Source organism: Rhipicephalus microplus, chromosome X (genome assembly GCF_043290135.1).
Source record: "Rhipicephalus microplus isolate Deutch F79 chromosome X, USDA_Rmic, whole genome shotgun sequence".
Taxonomy (NCBI): Eukaryota; Metazoa; Arthropoda; class Arachnida; order Ixodida; family Ixodidae; genus Rhipicephalus; species Rhipicephalus microplus.
In genome coordinates, this window is record NC_134710.1 from 81,033,414 (window position 1) to 81,057,756 (window position 24,343).

General features: G+C 42.4%; 1 protein-coding gene across 3 annotated transcripts in view; it reads left to right on the forward strand.

Annotated features, from left to right (window-relative positions):
- Mcr (macroglobulin complement-related) overlaps positions 1–24,343 on the forward strand; it is a 253,503-nt gene that overhangs the window by 156,619 nt on the left and 72,541 nt on the right. For all 3 annotated transcript variants that reach the window (XM_075877217.1, XM_075877218.1, XM_075877219.1), the window contains exons 5-17: positions 690–812; positions 980–1,053; positions 1,151–1,190; positions 1,292–1,376; positions 1,472–1,592; positions 8,114–8,338; positions 9,012–9,260; positions 13,385–13,498; positions 14,050–14,112; positions 17,667–17,855; positions 18,151–18,300; positions 21,949–22,089; positions 22,341–22,389. In XM_075877217.1, the coding sequence (XP_075733332.1) occupies positions 690–812; positions 980–1,053; positions 1,151–1,190; positions 1,292–1,376; positions 1,472–1,592; positions 8,114–8,338; positions 9,012–9,260; positions 13,385–13,498; positions 14,050–14,112; positions 17,667–17,855; positions 18,151–18,300; positions 21,949–22,089; positions 22,341–22,389 (1,623 nt within the window). The remainder of the gene's footprint in view (positions 1–689; positions 813–979; positions 1,054–1,150; positions 1,191–1,291; positions 1,377–1,471; positions 1,593–8,113; positions 8,339–9,011; positions 9,261–13,384; positions 13,499–14,049; positions 14,113–17,666; positions 17,856–18,150; positions 18,301–21,948; positions 22,090–22,340; positions 22,390–24,343) is intronic.

Sequence of the window (24,343 nt, forward strand, 5' to 3'; positions counted from 1 at the left end):
CTTAGTGTGCGAAGAAGGAATCCGTATGGGTTCTGAAACGTCTCGACTACTATAAAGAAGCATATCTATCGGCACTTTCTTTTTTTTTTTTTCATCAGAACCTGTCACTTCATTCATCACTCTATCAGAACCTGTCAGAATAAACACATCAGGCCTTATCAGGCCAAATGCGACACGTTTAAATATTCTTTTTTTCAATGGGCTATTGGAACTTGGAATGCTTTACCAAGTGACATTGTTGAATGCCAATCAGTGAATGAATTTATTGCAAAACTGGAATTCTTCCTTGATTGTACATATGCATGTCCTTCATGAGGTAAATGTTTGCAGAAGCTTATCAAATGTATGGTGCTTTTTGATGTGTGATCCCATTTCTGCATTTTTTTTGCGTTGTTCTTGATATACGTATTATGGAAGCATTATCTACTGAGGCATTCTGTGTTCCGCTTTCGTTTTTGGTTGTAATATGTCCATGCTCATCTATACTTTTTCTAACCACTTCCTGTATGGGCCTGTACAAAAACCTACAGTATTGTGAAATAAATAAATAAATAAATAAATAAATAAATAAATAAATATATTGGGGTGTGAGGTAGTTAATGCATTCAGTATAGTCATTTGAACTGAATCTACGCTGTGTGTGGATTTGTCATCACTCACTGTCTTGTGTGTCTCCTTCTTTCCTGCAGTTCATTTTCGTGCACTGCCAGTCACAACAGAGCTCAAGGCATTCTCAGATGCCGTTGATGTTTACATGCTGAACCCAAACCGGACAATTGTTCGGCGTTGGCTTTCCAGGCGAACAAATCTAGGTGAGCATTGACTTGTATTCACTAAGCAGTTTGTATACGATACAGCGGTCCTTCAATATGGGCCCTGTTTTATCATTGCGGGAGACATATTGTCACAGTAATGACAGATGATTCTCACGAACATGAGCACAATTTTCTGGTAATGACCAATACTGACTTTATTTCAGGTGCTGTGAGCTTAGAGTACCCTTTGTCTCCTCAACCTGACTATGGAAAATGGACAATCCAGGTCATTGCTCAGGTGTGTCTTACTATCACATGACAACTGTGTGTGGAATTGCATGTTTTATATTGGTTCACAACTTTTGGTATATCTTTCGTTTTCTTCTTTTGTTTAGGGCCAAGTTGAAGAGAAGACATTTGTTGTAGAAGAGTACTGTGAGTTGTCTAATTTGATTATGAAATGTTTAAAAACGATGCATCTCGTTTGAGCTACGCAGTTTGGAGGTTCTTTATTCACGATCCGTATTTCCTTCTAGATCAAACAAGATTTGAAGTCAATGTCACACTGCCCACATTCTTCATGGCCACGCAAGAGTACATTTACGGCACTGTCGTCGCCAAGTGAGTGCCACTGTAATGAGCCACACTGATTTGTTCACTGATTTGGGAGGATTGGGTGAACAACTTGTATGATTATTTTTGCCTCGTTTTCACAGTTTCACAAGTGGGGCTGCAGTCCCTGGAAACCTGACACTACGCGCAACTGTTGAGCCAATAAATCCAACTTACCAGATTCACCGCAGTTCATCTAGGTACATTGAAAAGGTCTACCGTTATGTAAGTAAACTTCTGTGTTCATTGCCCTTCTTTCATATTCTTGTCAATACTGCATTGCGCTTGTTACACACTGTAATATTTGAAGTCTCAATAGCTGCTTAATCACTGTCTTTCCTAATTGATTTGAAAAGACATATATGAACACTCACCAATTACATGGCACTTATAGGCTGGCGAGATGAAACATGTGCTGGGATACTGGCTGCTGTGAGTTATTTGTGATGTGTAGCTCCAGTTTAAAAAAAAAAACAATTGGAACCAGTTGGAAAAAACCGCTTAGTTTCCATTGGTTACATTTGTGAATTAGTACAAAGTTGGGCCATTTGAACTAATTGGGCCAATTAGTTGTATGCCAACGGGTTCAAATGGTGCAGTAGCATGTAACCAATGGGGCCGATACGATGTATTCCTATTGGACCAATTGGTTGAATTCCAATCGGGTCAAATGGTGGGGTCAGCACATAACCAATTGGACCAATTGGCTGTATGCCAATTGGTTTAAATGGCGCAGTTAGCCCATTCAACTGTAAAAGTGTTCAAGCTAGACATTTTAGTGGTGAATCATTCCCCGGTTGAATTCCAAGATTATTCATAAATTGGCCAGAACTTGCACTGATCTCAGCAGGTACATCGCATGTCACGTAGTTGGTTCTTTAATAGGCTCAGGACCTGCTGATCCAGTAAACTGCACACGGTCACATAGTCAAGGTGGAGAAACTCAAAATTTATTTGAACTCTTGCAGTAGGTGTTGTTATAGTTGGCAAGTTTCCAGAGATGAGCTGTGTGCTTTCGCGCATCATTGTACACCACCTAAAATAAATTAAGGCAATAATGACTCATCAATTGCACGCAATTACAGCAAACATATAGCTTTACCTAATAACATAAGTGGCGTGAACCCATTCAAATTTAGCAGTAAAATGCTAAAATGACCCTTCGGCCTGTCTGAATTAGCCATAGGTCAGCAAACTCACTCACGAGTTGACTCACTCGGACTCACTCAGACTCGAATCAAGCTGTCAGTTTGAGTGAGTCCGGGTGAGTAATGTTTTCCTGAGTCTGAGTTCGTCTGAGTTCGAGTGGGTCCGGTTGAAGAAAACTTTCGTGAGTGTCAGTCCGAGTGAGTACGACCCAGGAAAATTTTGGTGAGTCGAGACCGAGTGAGTCCAAAGCGCAAAATATATTTCTTGAATGAGTCTGAGTGAGTTGCACTTTTTTTTTGCCAATCTAAGGTCCTATCTAGTCATCTTCAGCATTACTGTCAGGCTTACCCAGATTCATGTTTATACTGATGTCTCCTCACAGGTATTCCAAAGTAGTACGTTCATATACCGTTTCTATACGGAATAATTTTAGACGTAAATTATGTAGGGCGGCACCGTGACCTCCACCCATGAACTCTTCTAGGGAATTTCTTGATGATTATATCTTATGCTGTCATCTCTTCCAAGAAAAATGACCTTCCTGGCTTGGAAGCACGCAGAACTTGTTTGCGAATATACTATGTCAAACGGAACCTAGAATAACACACTTTGTGAGATACTGGTTAAAGAGTATCGACATCATGGTCCAAAAACATAATTTAGGCTGCCGTATTCATGAGTCGACTCACTCAAACTCACTCAAATTCAGATCGAACCGTGAGTCTGGGTGAGTAATGTTTTAGGGAGTTTGAGTCCGAGTGAGTCCGTCTGAAGAAAATGTTTGTGAGTGTGAGTCCGAATGAGTCTGGCTCAGGAAATATTTCGTGAGTCTGAGTATGAGTGAGCTCCACAAATTTTGTCGACCAATGGGAAGCCCAGTCTGATTAGCACTTGGACAGATAATGCCGTAAGAAAACTATGTAATGATTAATAATTTCGCCGCGGTGGCCCATATTTACGGTGCTTCACAAGCTGGTCAAAAAAAAAAAAAAAAAGCGGGTTGAATCTTGTGTGTAGCGGTTCCATTTCCATGTAGGCGAAATGCAACCCTGAAGGCAACAGATTATTTTTTATTTAGTACTAGACTAACTAGATGTCAAATGAATTTATTTATATAATCACTAGCACCTGCTACAAAGACACATGTGCACCATAAGGCACAAGCACGACTCAAAAAATGAAAGGATGCTTTACATTAACCAGCATGTAGTGCACTTCATGCCTTTCATCGCATACTGCAGCAAGGTATACAATGACACAGTGCTTATAATAAAGAAAACCTATACTAGGGGCAAGCGTTCGCATATACTGGAAATGTGTAAATGCAATACTTACATTAAAGGATTGGAGCTAGGAGGTGACCCTTGATCAACGCTGACAAAGTGATCACCTTTGACGAAGTGATCACAACCAACACAACACCAAAAAACCGCTCCAACTTGCTCGTCTTGACTTGTGACGCTTGCCACAGATAAAAGCGACCAAAAATCAATGTAACATCTTAATGTCACTAAGGTTCTTCTTGCAAACACGCTGCACGATAGAACATGAGAAAGAGCACCATGGACCAGCAACGCTACGCGCGAACCTGCCAAAGCTATGGCGTCATAATAATGCTTGACCGCAGTCTGTAATGTTCTTTCCTGTGAATAAAAGAAAGCAGCATACTTTTTAATGTAATATTTACATTAAAAAATATGTTATTATTTTGCATTTGTACTGGTAAACCATAAAAAAAAATTAATTACATGACTAATGCTGCTGAGACTCCGCTATTGCTGTTGTCTACAAAAATGCTGGCACTATACCATGTTTGGTGCGACAACACAAAGCATGCACTCCGATCGTGGCAGATAACGAGTGCTGATTAAGAAAAATAACCCCCTTTATGCAAGAAAGTAATTGACCGCTATGCTTTAAACATTAGGTACTTGCACAACGGCTTAGTATGACCTAATGACTAGTAAATTTTGTGTAATTCATGCACAGATATGCGGGAAACATAGAATAAACGTTCACGTTCTCCAAGCGATACTTTTGCAATCCATTTATACAAGGCAGGGCACCTTATGTGATGGCTGTAGAATGTATATCCTTCCTCACTTCATCCTACTGGTGCTTCATTCATCCTACTGGTGCTTTGCATGACAATTGTGTGTGTATATATATACCGTATTTACTCGCATAATCGGCGCACTCGCTTAATAGGCGCACCCCTAGTTTGGTCGCGGAAAATTCGATTGTTTTTAATTCCGCGTGTAATAGGCGCACCCCGAACTTGGCCGTGATCAGAAACGATTCTACCCCCCAGCGGTACAGTTGGAACGCGGTCCCCGTACCCTGAAGAAAAAAAGAAGGCAAATCGACGAGCAAATAAAAAAATTCGAAGTGCAACGACCTAACCAACGTGTTTGTCGAAATAAAACTTGAAAAAAAAAAAAGCGTCCATGAGCGAAAAAAAAAAAAAACGGCTGTTCCATCAATTACTGATACCCCCCCAAATCACCGCGCTTTTTGGAGGTCACGTGTACAACGCCGGGGGCTCGATCACCATCACCACCATCAGAGAAAAAGAAAGAAACGCCATTTTGCAAGCGGTGTGCGTATGATACTGCAGCCTTTGGACGTGTCCTTGAATAAACCTTTCAAGGACAATGTTCGAAGGCTGTACACCACCTGGATGGCTGGAGGACAACATCAGCTGACTACAGGTGGTAAGATTGAGAGGCCGCCTGTGGAAATGCTGTGCGCTTGTATCGTGGAAGCGGGGCAGGCGATCTCCGACGAAGTCGTCAGGAAAAGCTTCAAGAAGACGGGTATCTCGAACGCACTGGATGCGAGTGAGGATGACATGTTGTGGGGTGCGGATGATTCGGAGACCGAAAACGAATCCCTGCTCGGCGAGGATGAATGTGTGATCTCCGACTCGGACTCCGAATAGGGAAAAGGAGGAACAGCTACGACTTTTGTGTAAATAAATTTTACGTGTGTGTGTGCAGCTGACGGCTCTCGCTTGTTCATTAAAAGGTACGTAGGTATGTTTGTTTTATGCTGAATTAATTGGTAAACGATAAAGTCGCCTTTTACTTGACAAGTGTGCAGATTTAAAGCGCGAGAACCGAGTTGAAAAAATTTTCGAAAATTTTACCCCGCGTAATTGGCGCCCCCCCGAACTTCGAGCCGGATTTTCTGAAAAAAAAAGTGCGCGTATTATGCGAGTAAATACGGTATATATACACGCACACGCACGCACGCACGCAACGCGCACACACACACACACACACACACACACACACACACACACACACACACACACACACACACACACACACACACACACACACACTAATAATTCGATTTCAATGGGCCAGTTAGTCTTCGTGAAGGTATGGGATATGGCACAATGGGAGCGTTGTCAACAAGGATAAATATATTTATTTCCCAACAGTTTCGGGAGGGGTCCTCCCTTCATCAGGGGATCAGTTGTACTAACATGTATGTTCAAACTTCGTTTGCTGCTGCGTCCCTCTCGCCTTAAAAGATGTTTGCGAGAGTGAGAGAGAACTAAAAAAAAAAAGAAAGAAAGAAAAAAGATATAGAAAAAGAAGAAAAACCACTGTGAACGCTGAGCACGAAACCAGGCTGTGCACATCTAAATGTCGGTGTAAGTCCACATCCGGTTCTCATCCCGTGCTGGCCAGGTCCTGGCATGTGTCAGGCCACACATGTCGTGTGTGGCCCGCCACACATCGAGAACTGGGCAGCACGTGTGTGGCCCGACACACGTTGAGAACTGGCCAGCACGGGATGAGAACCAGATGTGGATTTACACCGACATTTGGATGTGCACAGTCTGAATTCGTGCTCAGCGTTCACAGTGTTTTTAATATCTTTTTTTTCTTTCTTTTTTTCATTCTTTTTTTAGTTCTCTCTCTCTCGCAAACATCTTTCAAGCGAGAGGGACGCGACAGCAACGAAGTTTGAACTCCCATGTTCGTATAACTCATCCCCTGACAAAGGGAGGACCCCTCCCGAAACTGTTGGGAAATAAATATATTTATCCTTGTTGACAACGCTCCCGTTGTGCCATATCCCATACATATATATACACACACACGCCTATAAAAGTTGCAAGTAAACGAAAGCGAAGCACTTCATCACTTGAATTCGCTGATTGATTTGTGCTCGTAAACTTCCAATGCAATTGTCTGGCCTAACTGAAAACGAATGTTTTATTTGGCTGTTCCACTTGAACCAAATGGCGCAGTTGGGTATTGGATTTTCCTAATGGAAGCGAGCTTCCGATTGGTTCAAGTGATACCATTTGGTAATTTAACTTGGTCCAAATGGTCCAGTTAGTGACCCCATTTGGCCCAATTGGGAGTGCATTATCTTGTACCATTTGGGAATTTCGAATGGTTCTGTTGGGAATACCATTGGCCCAACCGGAAATCACTATTACTATTTAGACCCATTGATATTTCCAAATGGTTCCAATTTTTTTCTTCAACTGGGGCTAGTTGCTGAAAGTTCTGTAGGATTTCCTAAATCATACATTTGGTATAGTTGGTGCATTTGATATAATTGGCGCTATACATTTGGTATAATTGATGTTTAGTGAAGGTCTTTGTGAAATGTTTCAGTTAAACATCATACAGAAGGACACATGATGCAACCTTAGTTGTCCCCCCCCCCCCCATAGACTAGATCGCTGCTTTTCAGAATTTACTGTATTCCCATTGTGATCATATTGCAAAGAAATAGCAGTTTCACATTCATTGATTGTAGGTGCATTTCTTTCACTCGACAGCATATAGTTTGAGTGCATCACTTTCACTTCCAATGTAACTCCATGCTCAGTGGTACAACATGCAGCTACAAAGTAAATAAATGTGCAATCGCGCTGAGCCAGTATTTGGTAGCAATGCCTTTTCTGGCTTTTCGCACATGGCCAGTGGTCAGAGCGATTATCTACATTGGCTGATCAGCAGCTGTCTGTGAGTGAGGATTGGTGAAAGACTTGTATAAAATTGAGGATAAGATACTGCTACAAAAGGCCTAGTTCAAAAGGCCTAGTTTTACAAAAGGCCTAGTTCTGCTTCAAAAGGCCTAGCAGGGCTAGTTCTACGAAGTATCAGCCTTGTTTTGTTGGGAACGGTACCTGGATTGCTGGAACTCTGTATTTATGTTTTGTTGACACAAAACAACAGCATGCACTGTGGAAAGTAAAAAAACGGTAGGAAGTGGAAGATCGAAGCTTGCAATAAAAAATACGTAAACAGAGGTTGTCCTGAGCCCACGTTTCGATACTACCCCTGTTTACGGATTTTTCATAACAATCATTGTGGTAATCGCAAGAGAATTACCCGCATTGAACTTGTACACACAAGATGCCTGGATGGTTCTCGTGCCAGGAAGTTAACGTAAACACGCTGTTGGATGAGGTATACCTTTCCCAACTTCTTCAGGGATATCTTGCTGGATCAGTGCATTTATGCTACTCTGCAATCTCTCTCTTATGCCTCAGATTTGACTACATGGCAGGTATGAAATGGATTTTGTTTTCCTTCTTTTTCTCTGATCTCCATGATGTGCAGTTTGAAGGAGTCCAGGACTTTGCGTTTTCTCTGCGCGAGCTGAGCCGCTTGGTCTCGCGCCTTGATGGAATGAAGGTGGTGGTGACCGCCCTGGTCGGGGAACGATTCCTGGACCTCATTGAAACGGGCTTCTCAGAGTCCCTAGTGTTCAACTCGAGCCTGCAGCTGCGTTTCTTGGGCTCGTCTCCACAAGTGTTTCGCCCTGGCATGCCCTTCAAGGCCTATGTGAGTAATTTCGGTAATTCTCATTGACTCATGTCAGCCCAGTCGTTTACTAGTCTGCAGCGTACTAGATTCCGAGAAACTTTTTCTGTATACCATTACATGTCTCTTGTTATCACAGTGTATCCAGCAACGTTGAGTGTAAACCAGAAGTCTGCTTCAGTGCTCGATATATTTGCGGCACTACCCAGCGAGACATTTTGCATTGAGAAACTGGAGAACTTGTCTATTAACATTCAGAAGGCATAAGGTGCAGTTGAATAACTACTCTAGTAATATCTCTAAAATTGTGAAATTGGTTAGGTCAGCAGAAATTGACAATGTGCTGGGAAAGCTGCGAAGACATTTTTCTTTTTTTTCAAGTAAATACTAAATAATTTTGAAGTTGTCTGTTTAAGAAAATATATAGACATATTTATATATAAAAGTGCTCTGCAACACCTTTTGAGATAATCAATGAACCCCTGTGCCTAGCAGCTATGCACCTGCGGCAGAGGGCATGACTTTCAGTGGCAATTTTTTGTGCAACAAAATCATGTGTTGGCATACAGCAAATGTTGACCGACTTTCACACGTATAATCCTACGCTCTAATTTGGCTTACTGTTTTCCTGTAGTGTCCCCATAAAAAGATATTTTGGTGTGCTGATCAGTCACACACGCTCACTGGTGTGCAGATAAGCGTGTCGTACAGTGACGGCTCGTCCCTGCCAGCTGAGTATTTCCGCAACAAGCGTGTGGAAGAGATGCTGCGCATTACGCCCTCGGTTACATACGTGAGCGGCGGAGCAGGTGCCGGCCACCTCCCAGAACCAGTGGCCTCAGCCGTGCCGGGCTCACCTGGCATCTGGGAGATAATGCTTGAGTCAACACCTGTTCTCAGTGATCCCACAGTTATCAACGCAGTGCGAGCTATTCGCATCGAGGTGAGAGACCACTCATTCATGTCATTGTGCTGTTCTTCCCCATGAAACGTCACATATGACTGTTTTCCATTTTCACAAACTGCAAATGTTTCCTCAATTGTATGCTCAGCCGTGTTATGATAGTTAAGGTATTGTGAATACTTGATATGATTGTGAATTGAAAAAGTCACAATGATGCTGTAGACATTTACCTCTAGAGCTGTGGAGGAAGGAACTTAGTTCTCTTTCCTCCATGCAAAGTGTGCTGTCTAAGCCGCCTGCCGGCAGGCTGCAGGTATTGTGTTTGTTGTCAATCCAGTGTGCTCAACTTCCCACGAGATGAATAGACGAAGGGCTAAAAACCCGTATAGTCATCCCGTTGTTTTTCTCGGCAGATAAGGGTTGCTTCTTGTAGTTGCAACAGGTCCCCTTGGCTCCAGATGAATTTAAATTAGTGAAGAGGGTCTCATTGAACGATTTTGCCCATGGCCTTCCAGAATTCAGAATCCCCAGCAGCAGACAAATGACTCTGAAATGCCAAAGGCGCATGCACACTACAGTAGAATGTCGATGAGATGATTACGGTTGATGCGAATTTCAGGATGATACGAATTCTCAGGTTGTTTCGGATGGACAACATTATGTAAAATGTGCCGTGGTTTAGTGTTATGTATGAACATTTTCCCCAGCCGCCGGGGATGATACAGACGTGCGATTGACTGCTGCATGCAAGCGGCGCAATGTGGCTTGTCTTTAGGCCCGTTCACACTCGGCCTCGAAGACAGTGAGTGTGGCAAAACTGACCGAACTTTTCCTCGCATCGCCGCCTAAGTGACCTGAAAACGACACCGCGAGGCCGACGCGAAAAAACCGGTCTGAGACAACTTTCCCGCCATGCGATAGCAGATCACCTTTTTGCTTCACGGCTTTAGCTACTGGCTGCGTTAGCTCTCCAAACACCTGATGTCAATGGCCAGCTGCAAATTCTACATGGTGGCAAAGGCACCGGCAATGGATCGCATCGGCACAGTTGCGAATTACCCATGCAGCACTACAAAGTTCACAGCCTTGACAAAGACGTGTTCATTGAAAGACTGGTTTGGATTATGATCGCTGAGAGCACTAAAAGTAGACGGTGCAGCAGCAGCGAGTCGGCATGCCCTAAGGTGTCTCACTTTTGCACTGCTGGCTGAATCAATCATCGCTGCTGGCAGTGTGTCCACTAGTATCGTTCAGCTGTCATATCTCCTGAAGCAACGTTTGTAAAGGTGTAGACTGTTTCATTTCAGTGCTTTGCATGCAGAACTAAAACTCAGTACGAATTTTAATGCTCAGGAAATGGAAAAATGGAATGAATTCTCAAGTGGCAATGGTGTCTGTGGCATGTACAAGAGGCAGAACGGTTGTGAATGTTTTCAGCGAGTTCAGACGTGGTTTTCCAGCTGCTCTGGCGTTCTTGCTTGAATTCTCTGGTGTGAATTCTCCAGGACTGATTTTTTTCTTGTCGACATCACCGCATGATTTTCCGGGCGCTGAAGCGGTAAAGCAAGTGAATTTCTAATTAGTTTTGCCGCTTTTGCTCCCTTTGGTGTCAAGTGTGAACACGCCTATAAGCGCCAGCTGCAAGGGTGAAGAAACCGTAGCACTTTTATTGAGAGACAATGAAGGCAGGAAATTTCAAAAAACATCATGGACTTTGTTTCAGTGAGAAGTAGTTGACCCCGATAAAGTTTTTCTCTTTCTTCATGATTAGCTTTTACTTGTTTTTGGTTCACACGAATTTGGGATGATACGAATATTTTGTTTGCTCGCTTTCAATTCGTATCATCGAGATTATACTGTATTGTTGCTACCGGTCATAGTCAAGAAATGTCACATTCAGTGTGTTAGGCTGCAGTGGTAATGTCGAGTGATGCAGTTCATGCGCTGTAGTATATGAGCCTGGGGAAACCAGTTAGCATGAATACAGGCAGACACATTCAGGAGAAACACTGAAAAACAAAACTCTTCTACCTATTTGAAAAATTACCATGAATGAGGTACAATACAGTGGAACTTCGATTATACGTCCCTCGGTTTCGTGACGACCCACGTTTTACGATGAATCGGTTTGGTTCCAGTGAACTCTACATAGAAATAATGTATTTAAAAGCCTTGGTTATAGTACGACACAGTTTTACGCCGACCCCGCATGTTACGACGACTTTCAGATTTCGTTCGAAAGAAAAAACACATTTACTCGAATGAAGCATTGACCAAATATTCACGAGTGCAAAATATGGACTTTCGTTCCTGTATAGCTTTATGATTACAAAAGTAGAGTAAAACAGAGTGTCTTAGAATGGAAAATTTATTCTCCTGGAATAGAAGTTCATGCACTTCTACATGCACCTCAATTGTGTGCATACGTATTTGGGGTCGTTACCTAGTGAAGCTCTATCTACATACACAGAGTAGCTTCAGCCAGCTGAAAAGCTTATATTTCACATTTCCAGTCCTTGTAAACTGTTGCTGGTCAACATGGAGCTTATCTCCATCTTTGTTGCGCTTGCAGTCACAGGCTTGCACGTGCACAAGGGTGCGACACAGCTGTTTTCACTGTGCAAAATTGCTTTCACTGGACATCAACGTTCATAAAAAAATCACAGTTTTTTTACGAAGACGAAACAATGAATGCGATAGCAACTCATCGAGCTGTTATGCAAAGTAAGGCGGGAGATTTAGGAACCATACGAAATGTGAACAAGGTTGATTGTGCTTGAATTGGCATTTATGCAGTAACCACAATGTCTAAACAGGTGTTGTGAATAGTTGACTGTCTGACATTTGACAGGAGGCGAAGTCCAAGTTCTGCATTGAGAAACACGACAAGCCACTGGTTTTCACGTCAAAGTACGTTAACGTTGAAGCCTCCAGTGACTATCACCGGCACATCCTGTAGGCACACCGCACCGAAATGTTGTTGATACGTATGTGGACACTCATGCCACGTACATGACCTCTGCTCAACAACTCCTAGCTTTCAGGGGCGGTGCCAGTGGGGGGGCTGGAGCCCCCTCCCCCAAAATTCTCGCCTGCCCCCCCTACCTCCCCCCAAGAAAGCAAGCATAGTCAAAGCACAACGCATAAGTTCTGTGCCTTCCTGCCCCCCCCTGAAGGAACAGAATTTTCGTTGGTGCCCCCCCCTCAGAAAAAAAATTCTGGTGCTGCCCTTGCTAGCTTTGTCACTAGCGCATCTATTGGTGCATTCAGCCACAATCTAGTTAACAGATACAACCATGGAGCTGCAAATGGTTTCATTCACAGAAAAGTAATCAGCATTTTTATTCTTCTGGCACCAATAATTGTAGGCATGAAAGCAGCTGAAAGAACTAAGCGCATGCCACATGACAGTCTGACCATGAAGTGCACGTACTCCTCGGATGAATAACGATGATGATGAGTTTGCATGAACACGACAACAGAAACAAATGCTAATCGCGATGTGCTTTTGCAAGTGATAAAAACAACTCTGAAACCAATTACATCATAGGCACCATTTTTGCAATGTGAATCTCAAAGGTTGGTGGCAACGGAAAGTACAATATGGGTGTTAATAATAATTTGTGAAGTTTAACGCCCCAAAACTACCATATGAATATGAAAGACACTGTAGTAGAGGGCTCCAGAAATTTAGACCACCTGGGGTTCTTTAACGTGCACCCAAATCTGAGCACATGGGCCTACAGCATTTTTGCCTCTATCGAAAATGCAACCCCCGCAGCCACATGATGTGTGTTGCTTTCACCACTCATATGCTTAATTTTACAGTCAAATCAAGCCAAGCTGTGTGTCAAGTCAACTTGGCTGCTTTCTTCCATGGTCGTTTGGCCGGCTCAGAAAACACTTGATGACGTATCATACGGGAACTGTCCTGAAGCTGTGACGTAATAGCAGTGTTCCGCAATGCATTAGATCTTGTGGAAGCTATGCCGAGACCGGTATAAAATGTCGTAACAGCTGGGAAAACACAGCAGAGAAGAACGCTATGGTGGCACGCTATAGTGGCACTCTACTTGTTGAGTCTGTACTGAAGTTTCTGTGTGTGCGTTCCTTCTATAGCTACTGCCATAAGAAGCATAATTTACCTGCTTCCATTTTCGCAGGCCGAGTTTTATGATTCAAGCTATGGTCATGTTCGGACAAGCCTTGTGGCCTACTCATCCTACTCACCCACAAACCATCACTTGCAAATCACCACTAGCACCAAGTTTCCAAAGGTACGTGTAGGCTGTAAGATGTGTCATAATATTTCTTTTGTGGCATTATGAGAATTTTTTTTCTGGGCTTTTATATTGAAATTTTATAGCGTTAGTTTTATGGCACTGAATTCACTGTAGGACGTCACTGTTCAAAAATGTGTTTAAACAGATATTTTTATTTTTGCTTCAGCTTTGTGTAATATAGCACCTTCACATCATTCACTCTTTTTCAAAAAAGTCCTTTACGTATAGCCTCTCTTATTCTCCGTCATTAATTTTAACATATTCTAGACCAGCAAAATTATGTTCGGGCACAGTAGTTTATTACTGAAGCACAAAAACCTCAATCAAAAAGGAAAAAAGGGGGGAAATGTACAGGTACATAATTATTATGAAATGAATATAAGCTACCACCGGTATTTTGTATTTTCCTCACCCTTTCAATGCTTCTAGTTTGCCCTGGAACTTTATATATCATTCCAGTTCCAATGTTTTAACAATATCTTAGTTCTATTTCATGAAAATGAAACTTTTTTTTAATATTTGCAAAACTTTGTTATTCCTGACAGGTTGGAGAATACATTATTTTCCATGTTCGGTCCAACTATTACGTCGAATGGTTTTCGTACCTGGTAAGTTACTTGTACTCCTATCTTTAAATAACATACATATGGTTGTTACAGTCGACTCCTCTGAAACAGAACTCGAAGGGGTTCCACAAAACTGTTTCATTTATCAGAAGTTTCTTCCAAGCAAAGAACACCTATTTAGTGAATGAAAACCTTTATTTAAATTGCATAAACTTCACTGTGCTCATGAGGATGAGTAGGAGAAAAAAAAAAAGGTGTGAAGGTTGGTTTGTTTGGCAAGCTTGAATTGTTTTTTCACAAGATAAGCACCCATGCCAAAGAAACAAGCCCGAAATTCTGGACAAGCCTTATGCTCAAAATAGCGCTGCAAAAGTTCAACAGCCTCTTTAGCTGATCGGTCTGGTGGCACCACTACACTGGCAATATTGTCTCCACATTCATCGCTGGAAGGTTGATCCTCATCTTGCACTTCGGCAATCATTTCCTCGACAGTCTCCTCATGACAGGTACAAATGTTTTCATCAATTGATTCGTAGTCCTGCAGCGTGAAAGGGGCACAGGGCCCGACTTCACTGATTACTGCCTCAATGTCGGCATTAGCAGGGCTTTCGTCTTCATCAGGTACTGCTCCTTGCACTTGAAAGCCAGCATGATGAAAGCATCTGTATATTGTTGTTGCCTTCACTTGCTCTCAGGCACAGGCCAAAATGTGGATGGCTGCCAATAAATCTATGCTGTAGCATTTCCCGCTGTCTGCACAAAGCAGCGATCGATGAAGCGATTGTCTGCGGTAATGAGCTTTAATGTTCTGAATAACTCCTTGATACCACAGCTGGATCACTACCGCTGCATTGGCAGGCAAGAACTCCAGAGTGGTGGCTTGGAGTCTTTCAACCTGACCGTGGGGCGGGCAATTATTCACGATGAAGACAACCTTCCTGCCTTGCCTCGTAAATCTTGCGTCTTCCTCCCGTAGCCAGTTTTCGAAAATGGCCATGGTCATCCACGCTTTTCCGTTGGCATTGTACGCAACGGGAAAGTGTAAACACCTTTGAAACAATGTGGGTGTCTTGATTTTTCTATTACCAACAGCTTCAATTCCTCATCTCCTGCTTTGTTTGCACCCACAAGTACAGTGATGCGATCTTTACTGTGTTTTCCTCCACTACAGGCTTCGCCTTTGAAGGTGAGAGTATTTGATGAAAGCGCTTTATAAAAAAGACCCATCTTGTTGATGTTGAAGACGTCTCCTGGCTCAAAGCTCATCAAAATTTCCTTAAGCCATCCCTTTTGCCAGTCAGTGTAAATGTCCCTGTGGACTGCAGCACTCTCACCTGAGATTGCTTTGAAGATTAGGCCATGGCGTGTTTTGAAGCGACTGAGCCATCCGTCGCTTAGGACGAAGTTCTCAACACTCGTATGCATGGCGATCTCTAGAGCTTTCTGCTCGAGAACTCGTCACTTATGGGCAAATTGGAGCTCTGTGCACACTTGAACCACAGAAAAATAACTTTTTCTAGTTGTTCATAAGACGTCGTCCGCAGTTGTTTAGATGTAAAGATCCCGTTCTTTACAGCGCCTACAATCTTTTCTCTGCCTTTGCAAATCCGCGACAGTGTCGATTTCGGGATGTTGTATTTTTTTGCTACTTTCGTCTTGGGCAGGCTGCTTCGATCGAGCTCCTGAAGAATTTTCAGCTTTTTTTCAAGCGAGAGTGCATGGTGCGGCCGCTTCCTTTCCATCAGGCTGAAATAACACCTTGGTTCACTGCACTTAGCTGCACGAATAGGCCTAACACATAACTCACTCGCCAACTCGGCTCCCACAGCCATTACAAGCAATGGCTACTGGATTGGCCTGTCTCGAAGTGCTGTCATGGTTGTGAGACTGCCTTTGGCCTGAGCGAGTTTATGCTGTGTTTAGAGTTTGTGTTGCTTAACCGTAGGTGACCAATAAGCACCGTTTCTATTAACCGATGAATTTTACTGCTCAACACATATAAATCCAGCCATATGAGCCCATTTAGTTCCGTTAATGAGGCATTTTTGTTTAAGCGAGTTTCGTTTATAGGAAGTTCACTGTATGTGGCAAATGTTTTGGAATTTTTCATTTTGTAGACGAATAAAATGGTTTCATATAAGTCAATGGCATGTATGTGGTTGATATGAAAGAAGTGAATGGCATGTATGTGGTTGATATGAAAGGTTTTTAAATATATAAAAACACCCATCATGGGTTCAGGTAACAATTTTAGGTGTTGCATGAACATCTAGATTTATTAATTCACAAAAATTTATTTGTGTTCTGAAGCCCAGTCTTTTCAGACTGAGGTGGAGACGTGTCCACGTCGGTACCTTCATCCTTAGTCTCATGGCGTCATCGTGGACCTTCTAGACTGCCCTTAGCTGATCTTGATAAGAAGCGCTTTGCACCATCTTCTGCCAGTAAAGCCATTGTTCATTGGGATCGGATAGCCTCCAAAATAATTCAATTTGTTGCTTGGTGTATTGGTGCGTAATAACTTAACAAAAGAATAAATTTTCTGTGTGATATGACTATATGCATGTACATACTGAACTATGTTTTGTTCTCAACGTAAACTTCAAATTACAGCCTGTGTCAAACTAGTGTTGCCACTTCAACAGGCCTCAATTTTGTTGTGTGTGAAGTTGTACCTTTAAAGTGTACACATCTTGCATCAGAAACTTTTCCTTACATAAGGCAATGAAAACCATGTGGTAGCATGGGGGGAGACCAGCTGCTGTACACGTAATAAAATACAGCTGTTCATATTTTTTCTTTTTTTAAAGGGGTACTGACACAAAAACTTTGGCCTGGCGTTTTTCTGATGCAATGTGTTGCTGTGAGCGTGTTAGTCATGACACGACACATCATTTGCTGCAGCACGTGACAGATAAATAATCCCTCATTATCAATATAATTGCCCCTCATTATCAATTAGTTTTGGTTTGAGAGATTTTCAAAAACTAGTTGCAACTGTCGCCACGTAGCATGTGCAGCTCTTGACTACGTCAGCACACAGCTATGACGCACTTCCGCACGGTTCGCATCAAGAATTACTTTCGAATAGGAAACAGGACTGGAATGTCGCCAAACACAAAACTTTATAAGCGTGCGCCACGGCAATGCACTCGCAACCAGCCGCCTAGAAATATAGACTTCGGCAACTAACGCGGCAAAAGAAAAATGGCGGCTAAGACGTCATCATAACTTGTTTTGTTGACCGCAGCGTGGTGACGTGAGGGAAGTAGGGGGTCACCTCGGGGTCCTCTTTGATGGTGTCTATAGCGCTATGGAGTCAGTCGCTCACGCAAACTTCAAAATTAATTTAAAATACCTTCCAAGCTATATTCGTTGTTGATATCTTGCAGATGATTACGAATGTTTACGAGAATCGACCCCGCAGGATATCTCGGCTCCAAACTTTTCTGTCATTACCCCTTTAATGCATACAAGTATAGCTTGTGGCTTGTTCTGTCTGATACAACCTTGTTATGTCTTGCATTTGGTTCTATAATCCTACCCACATTACATTATGTGACAAATTATGTGGGCATGGTGGTGGTACATTACAGATCATTTCAAAGGGCATCATCTTGCTGTCTGGTCAAGAAAAAATGACTTCAAGCATCAAGGCCTTTGCAGTAACCCTATCCCCTGAGATGGCACCTACAGCTACCATTGTCATCTATGACTTGGCGAGAGGCAGCGAAGTTGTTGCTGAAAGCCTGACTTTTCCTGTTGATGGCATATCCAGAGACAGGGTAATCTTGCAACTAAATCAAACTGCTTCTGTTGCTATTAGTCTGGTCTGATCTGTGTGCATGAGCTCTGGAAGCCATACAACCATGACTATAGCAGGCGTTACCTTGGGTCAGCACACCTTTTCAATTCTGAACTTTATAAAAATGAGATGCGTATGTGAAAAAAGGTTCTTTTATATTACATATGGCTATTGTTAATCAACTTTTTGGGGAGTATTACAGTCTGGACATAGTGTAGTGGCAAAGTAAAGGCTTTTGAATTGATCTGAAATGTTAACATAATACTCTATTGCAGTTCAACATGACCCTCAACAACCGAAAGGACAAAACAGGACACACTATTGAAGTAGCCATCTATGGAGACCCAGGAACATACGTGGCACTGTCTGCTGTTGACCGCACTCTCTACAACATGCAAGCAGGCACCGAGATCAGTTATTCTGAGGTAACATTACTGCATACACTCTTTCATTTGCTCATAAAAGGGATCGTACACATCATTTGAGGTTTGAACATGTCGCGCCCTCTAGCCAATGCTTCTGTATGCAGCTTGAAAAAACGAGAAGAATATGTGGGTCAGGGAGGCTACTGGGAGAGAAGGTCTTCCATCCTCCATCTGAGCTGTCTAGCCCAGACCAGGAACTAGCTGGATCTGGCAATGAAGTTGTTTCATTCGTTCCTTGTGTTTTGAATGCATTCCAATAAAAATGCATGTATTCTTTTTATTATAATAAGGCCAACAGGTTTCATTGTGCATCAGAATGAGACTTGTTAAATGAGGCACTTATGAAAATTAGTTGACAGCAGCTGAAACTTTTGTACACTTTTTCAGGAAATCTATCTACTTTGTCATTTGGAGACCTTGCTTTATTTGTCTTCTTATGCCCAGAAACAACTAGGCTTCGTTGCATTGTTTCCAAAGCCAGTTTGATAGCTTATATCAGATAATATAATATTTCTCATGCAATCTCTTTTCTTGCAATTTTGATAGATATTATGTAAGTAGGCCATTTTTATCCACCCTTTCAAACTTTTGCCCAAGCTACTTTATGTCACCTTGGGAATGCAAAAAAAAAAAATACCGTACACATGCATGGTGGTTATTTTAACGCACAGTAGGCTTACCAGAAGTGTACATATTTTTCCTGTATTTGGTAAAACTGTTGTTTATAAAAAAAGCATGGATTTTCCAAGTAATGTTACACATACTTCATTTCATATATAGCAAGCAGGCAATGCTGCACAAGCTGTGCAAGTGGGGCAGTCATAGAAATCTCACTCTGCAATTTTTTCAAAAAAATTTGTTCTTATTCGTCACATATTTTCTGAATATTAAACCACTCTGTGTAGTATTGCAACTACATTTTATACATGCTTATCTCTGTCTATGAAGCTTGGAAGCTTGGGCAAGTTGGTAGGACATAACTGAATGCAGGAACAGCGCAACCTAGAAGTAGTTACTTCATAACTACGAAAGTGAAAGAAACAAGGACAGAAAAGAGCGCTGCCCTTTTCTGCAGCGCTCTTTTCTGTCCTTGTTTCTTTCGCTTCCGTAGTTACGAAGTAACTACTTCTAGGTTGCGCTGTTCCTGCATTCAATCTCTGTCTACTTGCATATTTTTGTTCACCTTTGGGCTTTCAGTATGCTGTGCAAAATGTTTTCATTGCGAGTGCAAAGGATGCACTATTGCTACTGGTCGCATAAGCATATTTTTCTGGTCTTTGTTGGTAGACAGATTGAGACCTTTTGACACTGTTGGCATAATGAATATGTCACACAGTAGATTGTCGATAATTGGAACTCCGGGGGATGTCAGGATTTTGTTTGTGTTATCACAAGTTCAGACATATATGAATCGGGGCAACATACCAACTGGCATTGTGATGTTCATTGTTTCCCAGTGCTGCAGAAACATCATAGACAGCTCTGCATGATTGTCAGTAATGTTATTGGATAATAGTAATCGTACTACAAACCCGTACAGATTTGTTTTGTTTTCCTTTTTTTCCTGATTCCGCTAACTTGTGCAATAGTTTGCCCTGAGGAAGTTGTGTAAACAAATAATGTATGTAATTTTCAGCTATTTTTAGACAGATACTGTGACAACTATAATTTTGTTTGTTAGTTGTGCCCTTCCTGTAACAACCCTCAAGAGAGGGTTAATAGTACGATTAAAGAAAATTTAGAAAATGAATAAAATATTGGTACAGTAGACTCCCGATAATTCGAAGTTGGTTAATTTAAATTTTGGTTAACTAGAAGTCAACAAGTGGTCCCATCTATTTTGCATGCACGCCTATAGGAAAAAATGCTCGATGATTCGAAGTTAAAAGCCCGTAATGTTGGTTAATTAGAAGTTATTTTTCAGTCGAGAGCCTCGAGGCGACCGTAATTTCTTAATAAAATGAATTTTTCGTGTGCCAAGACCGCCAAGACAGCTGTCACACCGTGCTGTTTTCGCTATCCCCACTGGCCGCAGTGCCACGGTTCATGAAGCAGCCATCTTGTTCAGTGAACACCAAGACATCGCAGTGATCGCATCGGCTAACTAGGTCTTTCGTTGTGTGTCGATTGTTGTGTGTCGAGTGCTTCAGCCGCACGCTGGGTTGAAGTACAGTGTTCTAGTTGAAGTCTGGGTGAAGTTGGAACAGCGCAACTAGATGCTGGCGGAGCAGAACGCTCAAACACACACATAACACTGTGTGTGTTTAGGTGTTCTGGCATTCGCGTCGAGTTGCGTTGTTCAAACATAGCATGATAAACTAACTATCCCACCAAAGCACTGTGGGTTGATTCCGCACGTGTTTCCACAGCTCATTTTGAGTGTTGTGGGAGCGAGGTTTGATAATAGCAACTTGCAGCCCCTACCGATGCTTGACCTCGTGGCGAAAGTCGAAACTCGTGAAAGAAGTTGACCAGGGAGGCACCGCCAAGCAAGACATTGCACGAAACTACGGCGTTAAGTCTAACTCGCTCTCGAATTTTAAGTGAGAACAGATGAACTTAAGGATGATGGTTTTGGGGCCATTCTATTGACGCCCGTTTTGAGAAATTCATCATCATGGACAGTAACTTCAATTCACGCGTTCGACTAACAAACCGAAAAGTTGTGCCATGGTTTGCCTAGTGGACGACGACAACGGCGACATATAAACGAACCGCCACCGAGGATTACCGTTGTTGCTGTGGGTCTTGCTCTTGCACTGCGGTTTTTATGTTTGGTTGAAGAAGACAATCCTGAAGAAGCATTTCAACAAGCGTAGTGCTTGCAAAACTTGCTAGCCGCAGCCAGGGTCGGCAAGAGAAGCTGACAGACTATTTTCTAAAAGAACTGTCAGGTTTGAAGCAATAAAAGTGCAGATTTTTGTGCATTTTGCTTGATTGCAAGTTCGTTTAATTCAGTTTTTTCAGTTCTTGTGAACTTCATATTAACGGGAGTCTATTGTGCTCGTTATTCTACAAGGCATGCATGCAGGCGTAGAGATGGGATAAAATATGTTGTGGGACCCGTGATAGCTTGTAGCCCCTTACAATTTTTAAAATACTTTTTACAGGACATCAGTTTACTGCATCAAAAGTGACTTGAAGAGGCATTCTGCATTTCAGAGACCAAGGCCAGGCCATCTCGGGCTTCTTTTTTTTTTTTTTTTTTCTCAGCCACCATGCGATTCGGGTTGTGCGGTTTTGTTAGTTTGGCCGTTTTGTAGGCAGGTAGTCATCTTTATTTGCGACTGTTAGTTTCATAGAAATGTGTGTATGTTCATTCAGAATCAACGAAAACAGCACTTATTTTCAGGCATAGAAAAGCAAAAAAAATGTTATAATCTCTTCATACTTTGTGCCACTGTATATTAACTTCTTAAGGTATCAACTAAAGAGGTGATGCCCTCATATGCAGACACTTGTCAGGTGAGGTTTAGGATAGGTTAAAATGTTCCTGGCTAGGGCACCAACAAATGCAATGAAAGAGACCAACGAATACCAGCAAGTTTCGTCGCCGTGGGTGGTAGAAAAGTTTTTATGGGGGTGTACTTTTATGGCTACACGTTGGGGTATCAGGATAGAGTACTAATTTTGGTATACTCTTTTCAGGTGCTAAGGAAGATGAACTCGTTTGACAATGTGATAAATGGCACACTAACTCAGGAGTGGTTTTCGAGAGACGGTAATAGCTACAGCTATGTGTGCTTCCCATCATCCACATATGGGCTGGACTCAAACAGGACATTTGAGGTGAGCTGTAATCTTAATTTCTTACATATTTGGGGACATTGTGAACAAAAATTCTACAATCAGGAGAGGCAATATTTGTGATTTTCAACGAAGATCACAAATATTGTGAGACGAGGATTAATGTGTTTCACAGAGTAAGAAGATACCTTTCTTTTAGTTCATAAATGAGCTGTGGATGTGGCTCGTGCTTTGTGAATAACTAGCTCATTCACTTTCTAACAGTTTGTTTTTCGGTTTGTTTGATTACTCAGTTTGCAGGATTGCTGGTCTTCAGCGATTCTAATGTCACCCGCATGAGAGGTAAGGGCTTTCTAATTATGCTGGTTTTCTTGTTTCTTTTTTCTGCCTTTTTGCGGTCACGAATTGTGCATTGAGGTGCTCACCATGTAGAATCTGATCCATTAAATAATTTGTGTTTGTCATTTGTGTGAAACATATTGGACAACGTGGGCTAATGTATTACTAGGGTTGCAAGGTTTGTCGGGACCATTGGTTTGAAGATGTTAACAAATAATGTGACTAAATTTCAAGCACATGCTTTGAGTGACTGAAATTTATTAAAAGGCTTTACATAAAACTAGATATGCATCAATTATTTTTCAGCTCTTTCTGTTCTGTGTTTTCTGGCCAGAAATTGTAGAAAAATACAAATTTTTTTCATTTGCAAAAATTGATTACACCCATTATGAAACAACAACAAAAAAACTAATGAGAGTCACTTTATTTGCTAAGTAGATGCAAGATATGTACTCTCAAACCTCTATGTAATGAACTCAGACATAGCAAATTATTGTTTATAGTAAAGTAAATAAAGAATAGTCTTCTAATAGATATAGTGTTATATACCTTTATGACAAATTTTGAATATAACAAACCCCTTTTTCATGTAAGGTGCAGTTTTGCTATAATGAGGTTTCAGTGTACATATTTTTTTAATATCTGGACTTGATTTATCCCCCTTCTTCCTTACATGACCCAGTATTTAGTAGCATATGTTACGCTTGCTTCTGTATTGGCCTTATTATAAACCACTCAGCTGTCTGATTCTATATAAAACCTGTGCATACTGGCACTCCGACCAGTGTCAGAAGTGTGCAAAGCATGGCGAAGCATGGACATGGGAAAAGGCACTGCTACAAAGTACCGTATATACTCGTGTAAGGGCCGCCCTCGTGTAAGGGCCGCACCCCAACTTTGAAAGCGGATATTTCGAAAAAAAAAAAAACAAAAGTTCAAAATGTCCCGCCAGAAAAGTGTAGTTAGTTCATTTACAGCCAGATGGCGCTGCACGCTTTTCCGCTTTTATTCTACTTCCGCCGACGCGCCGACCACGCTGTTGACAGCGCGCCGCCATATTTGCCTTGTGCGGCCTCTTTGTTGGCATCGTTCCTAGCATCGTGTCGATACGTTGGCAGCGCGACTTCAGATCGGTGTCGTCGGTGTCACTTTGTTGGTTGTAGTGAACCCTGCAGAAGCCAGCGCACGTGACGGACGATGGGCCGGCATCTGAGATCATTCACTGCAGCATTTAAGCTGCAAGTGATTGACTATGCCGAGGAGCACGGGAAGCGGGAAGCTGGACGAAAGTACGACGTCGATGAGAAGCGCGTGCGTTACTGGATGAATCAGAAAGATGCCCTCGCCGCTACTAACAGGAGCCGAAAGGCGTTTCGCGGGAAAAAGTGCAAGTACCCGCAACTCGAAAGCGAGCTCGTCAACTACGTCGTCGACACACGAAGGGACGGCTACGCCGTATCGACTGACATGATACGCGTCAAAGCCCTCAGCATCGCTCGCCACATGGAAATACCCCCGGCACAATTCAAGGCAAGTCGGGGCTGGGCTACGCGGTTTATGAACCGTAACCAGCTTTCTATTCGGCGCCGAACGACGATTTGCCAAAAACTGCCGCGCGAGTACGAAGACCACGTCATTAAGTTTCATCGCTTCGTGAATGCTCTCAGGAGGGAGCATGAATACGACCTGTCCCAAATTGGGAATGCGGACCAGACACCTGTGTGGTTCGATGCACCGGAAAGCACCACAGTGGATTTAAAAGGTGCGAAAAGTGTGTCTGTGCGCACGACTGGTGCAGAACGCCAAAGGTGCACTGTGATGTTGTGCATCACGGCAGACGGCAGGAGGCTTCCGCCGTACGTCGTATTTAAAAGGAAGACTCTCCCAAAAGAGAAGTTCCCTCAGGGAATCGTCGTACGTGCGCAAGAGAAGGGCTGGATGTCCGAGGAACTGGTCG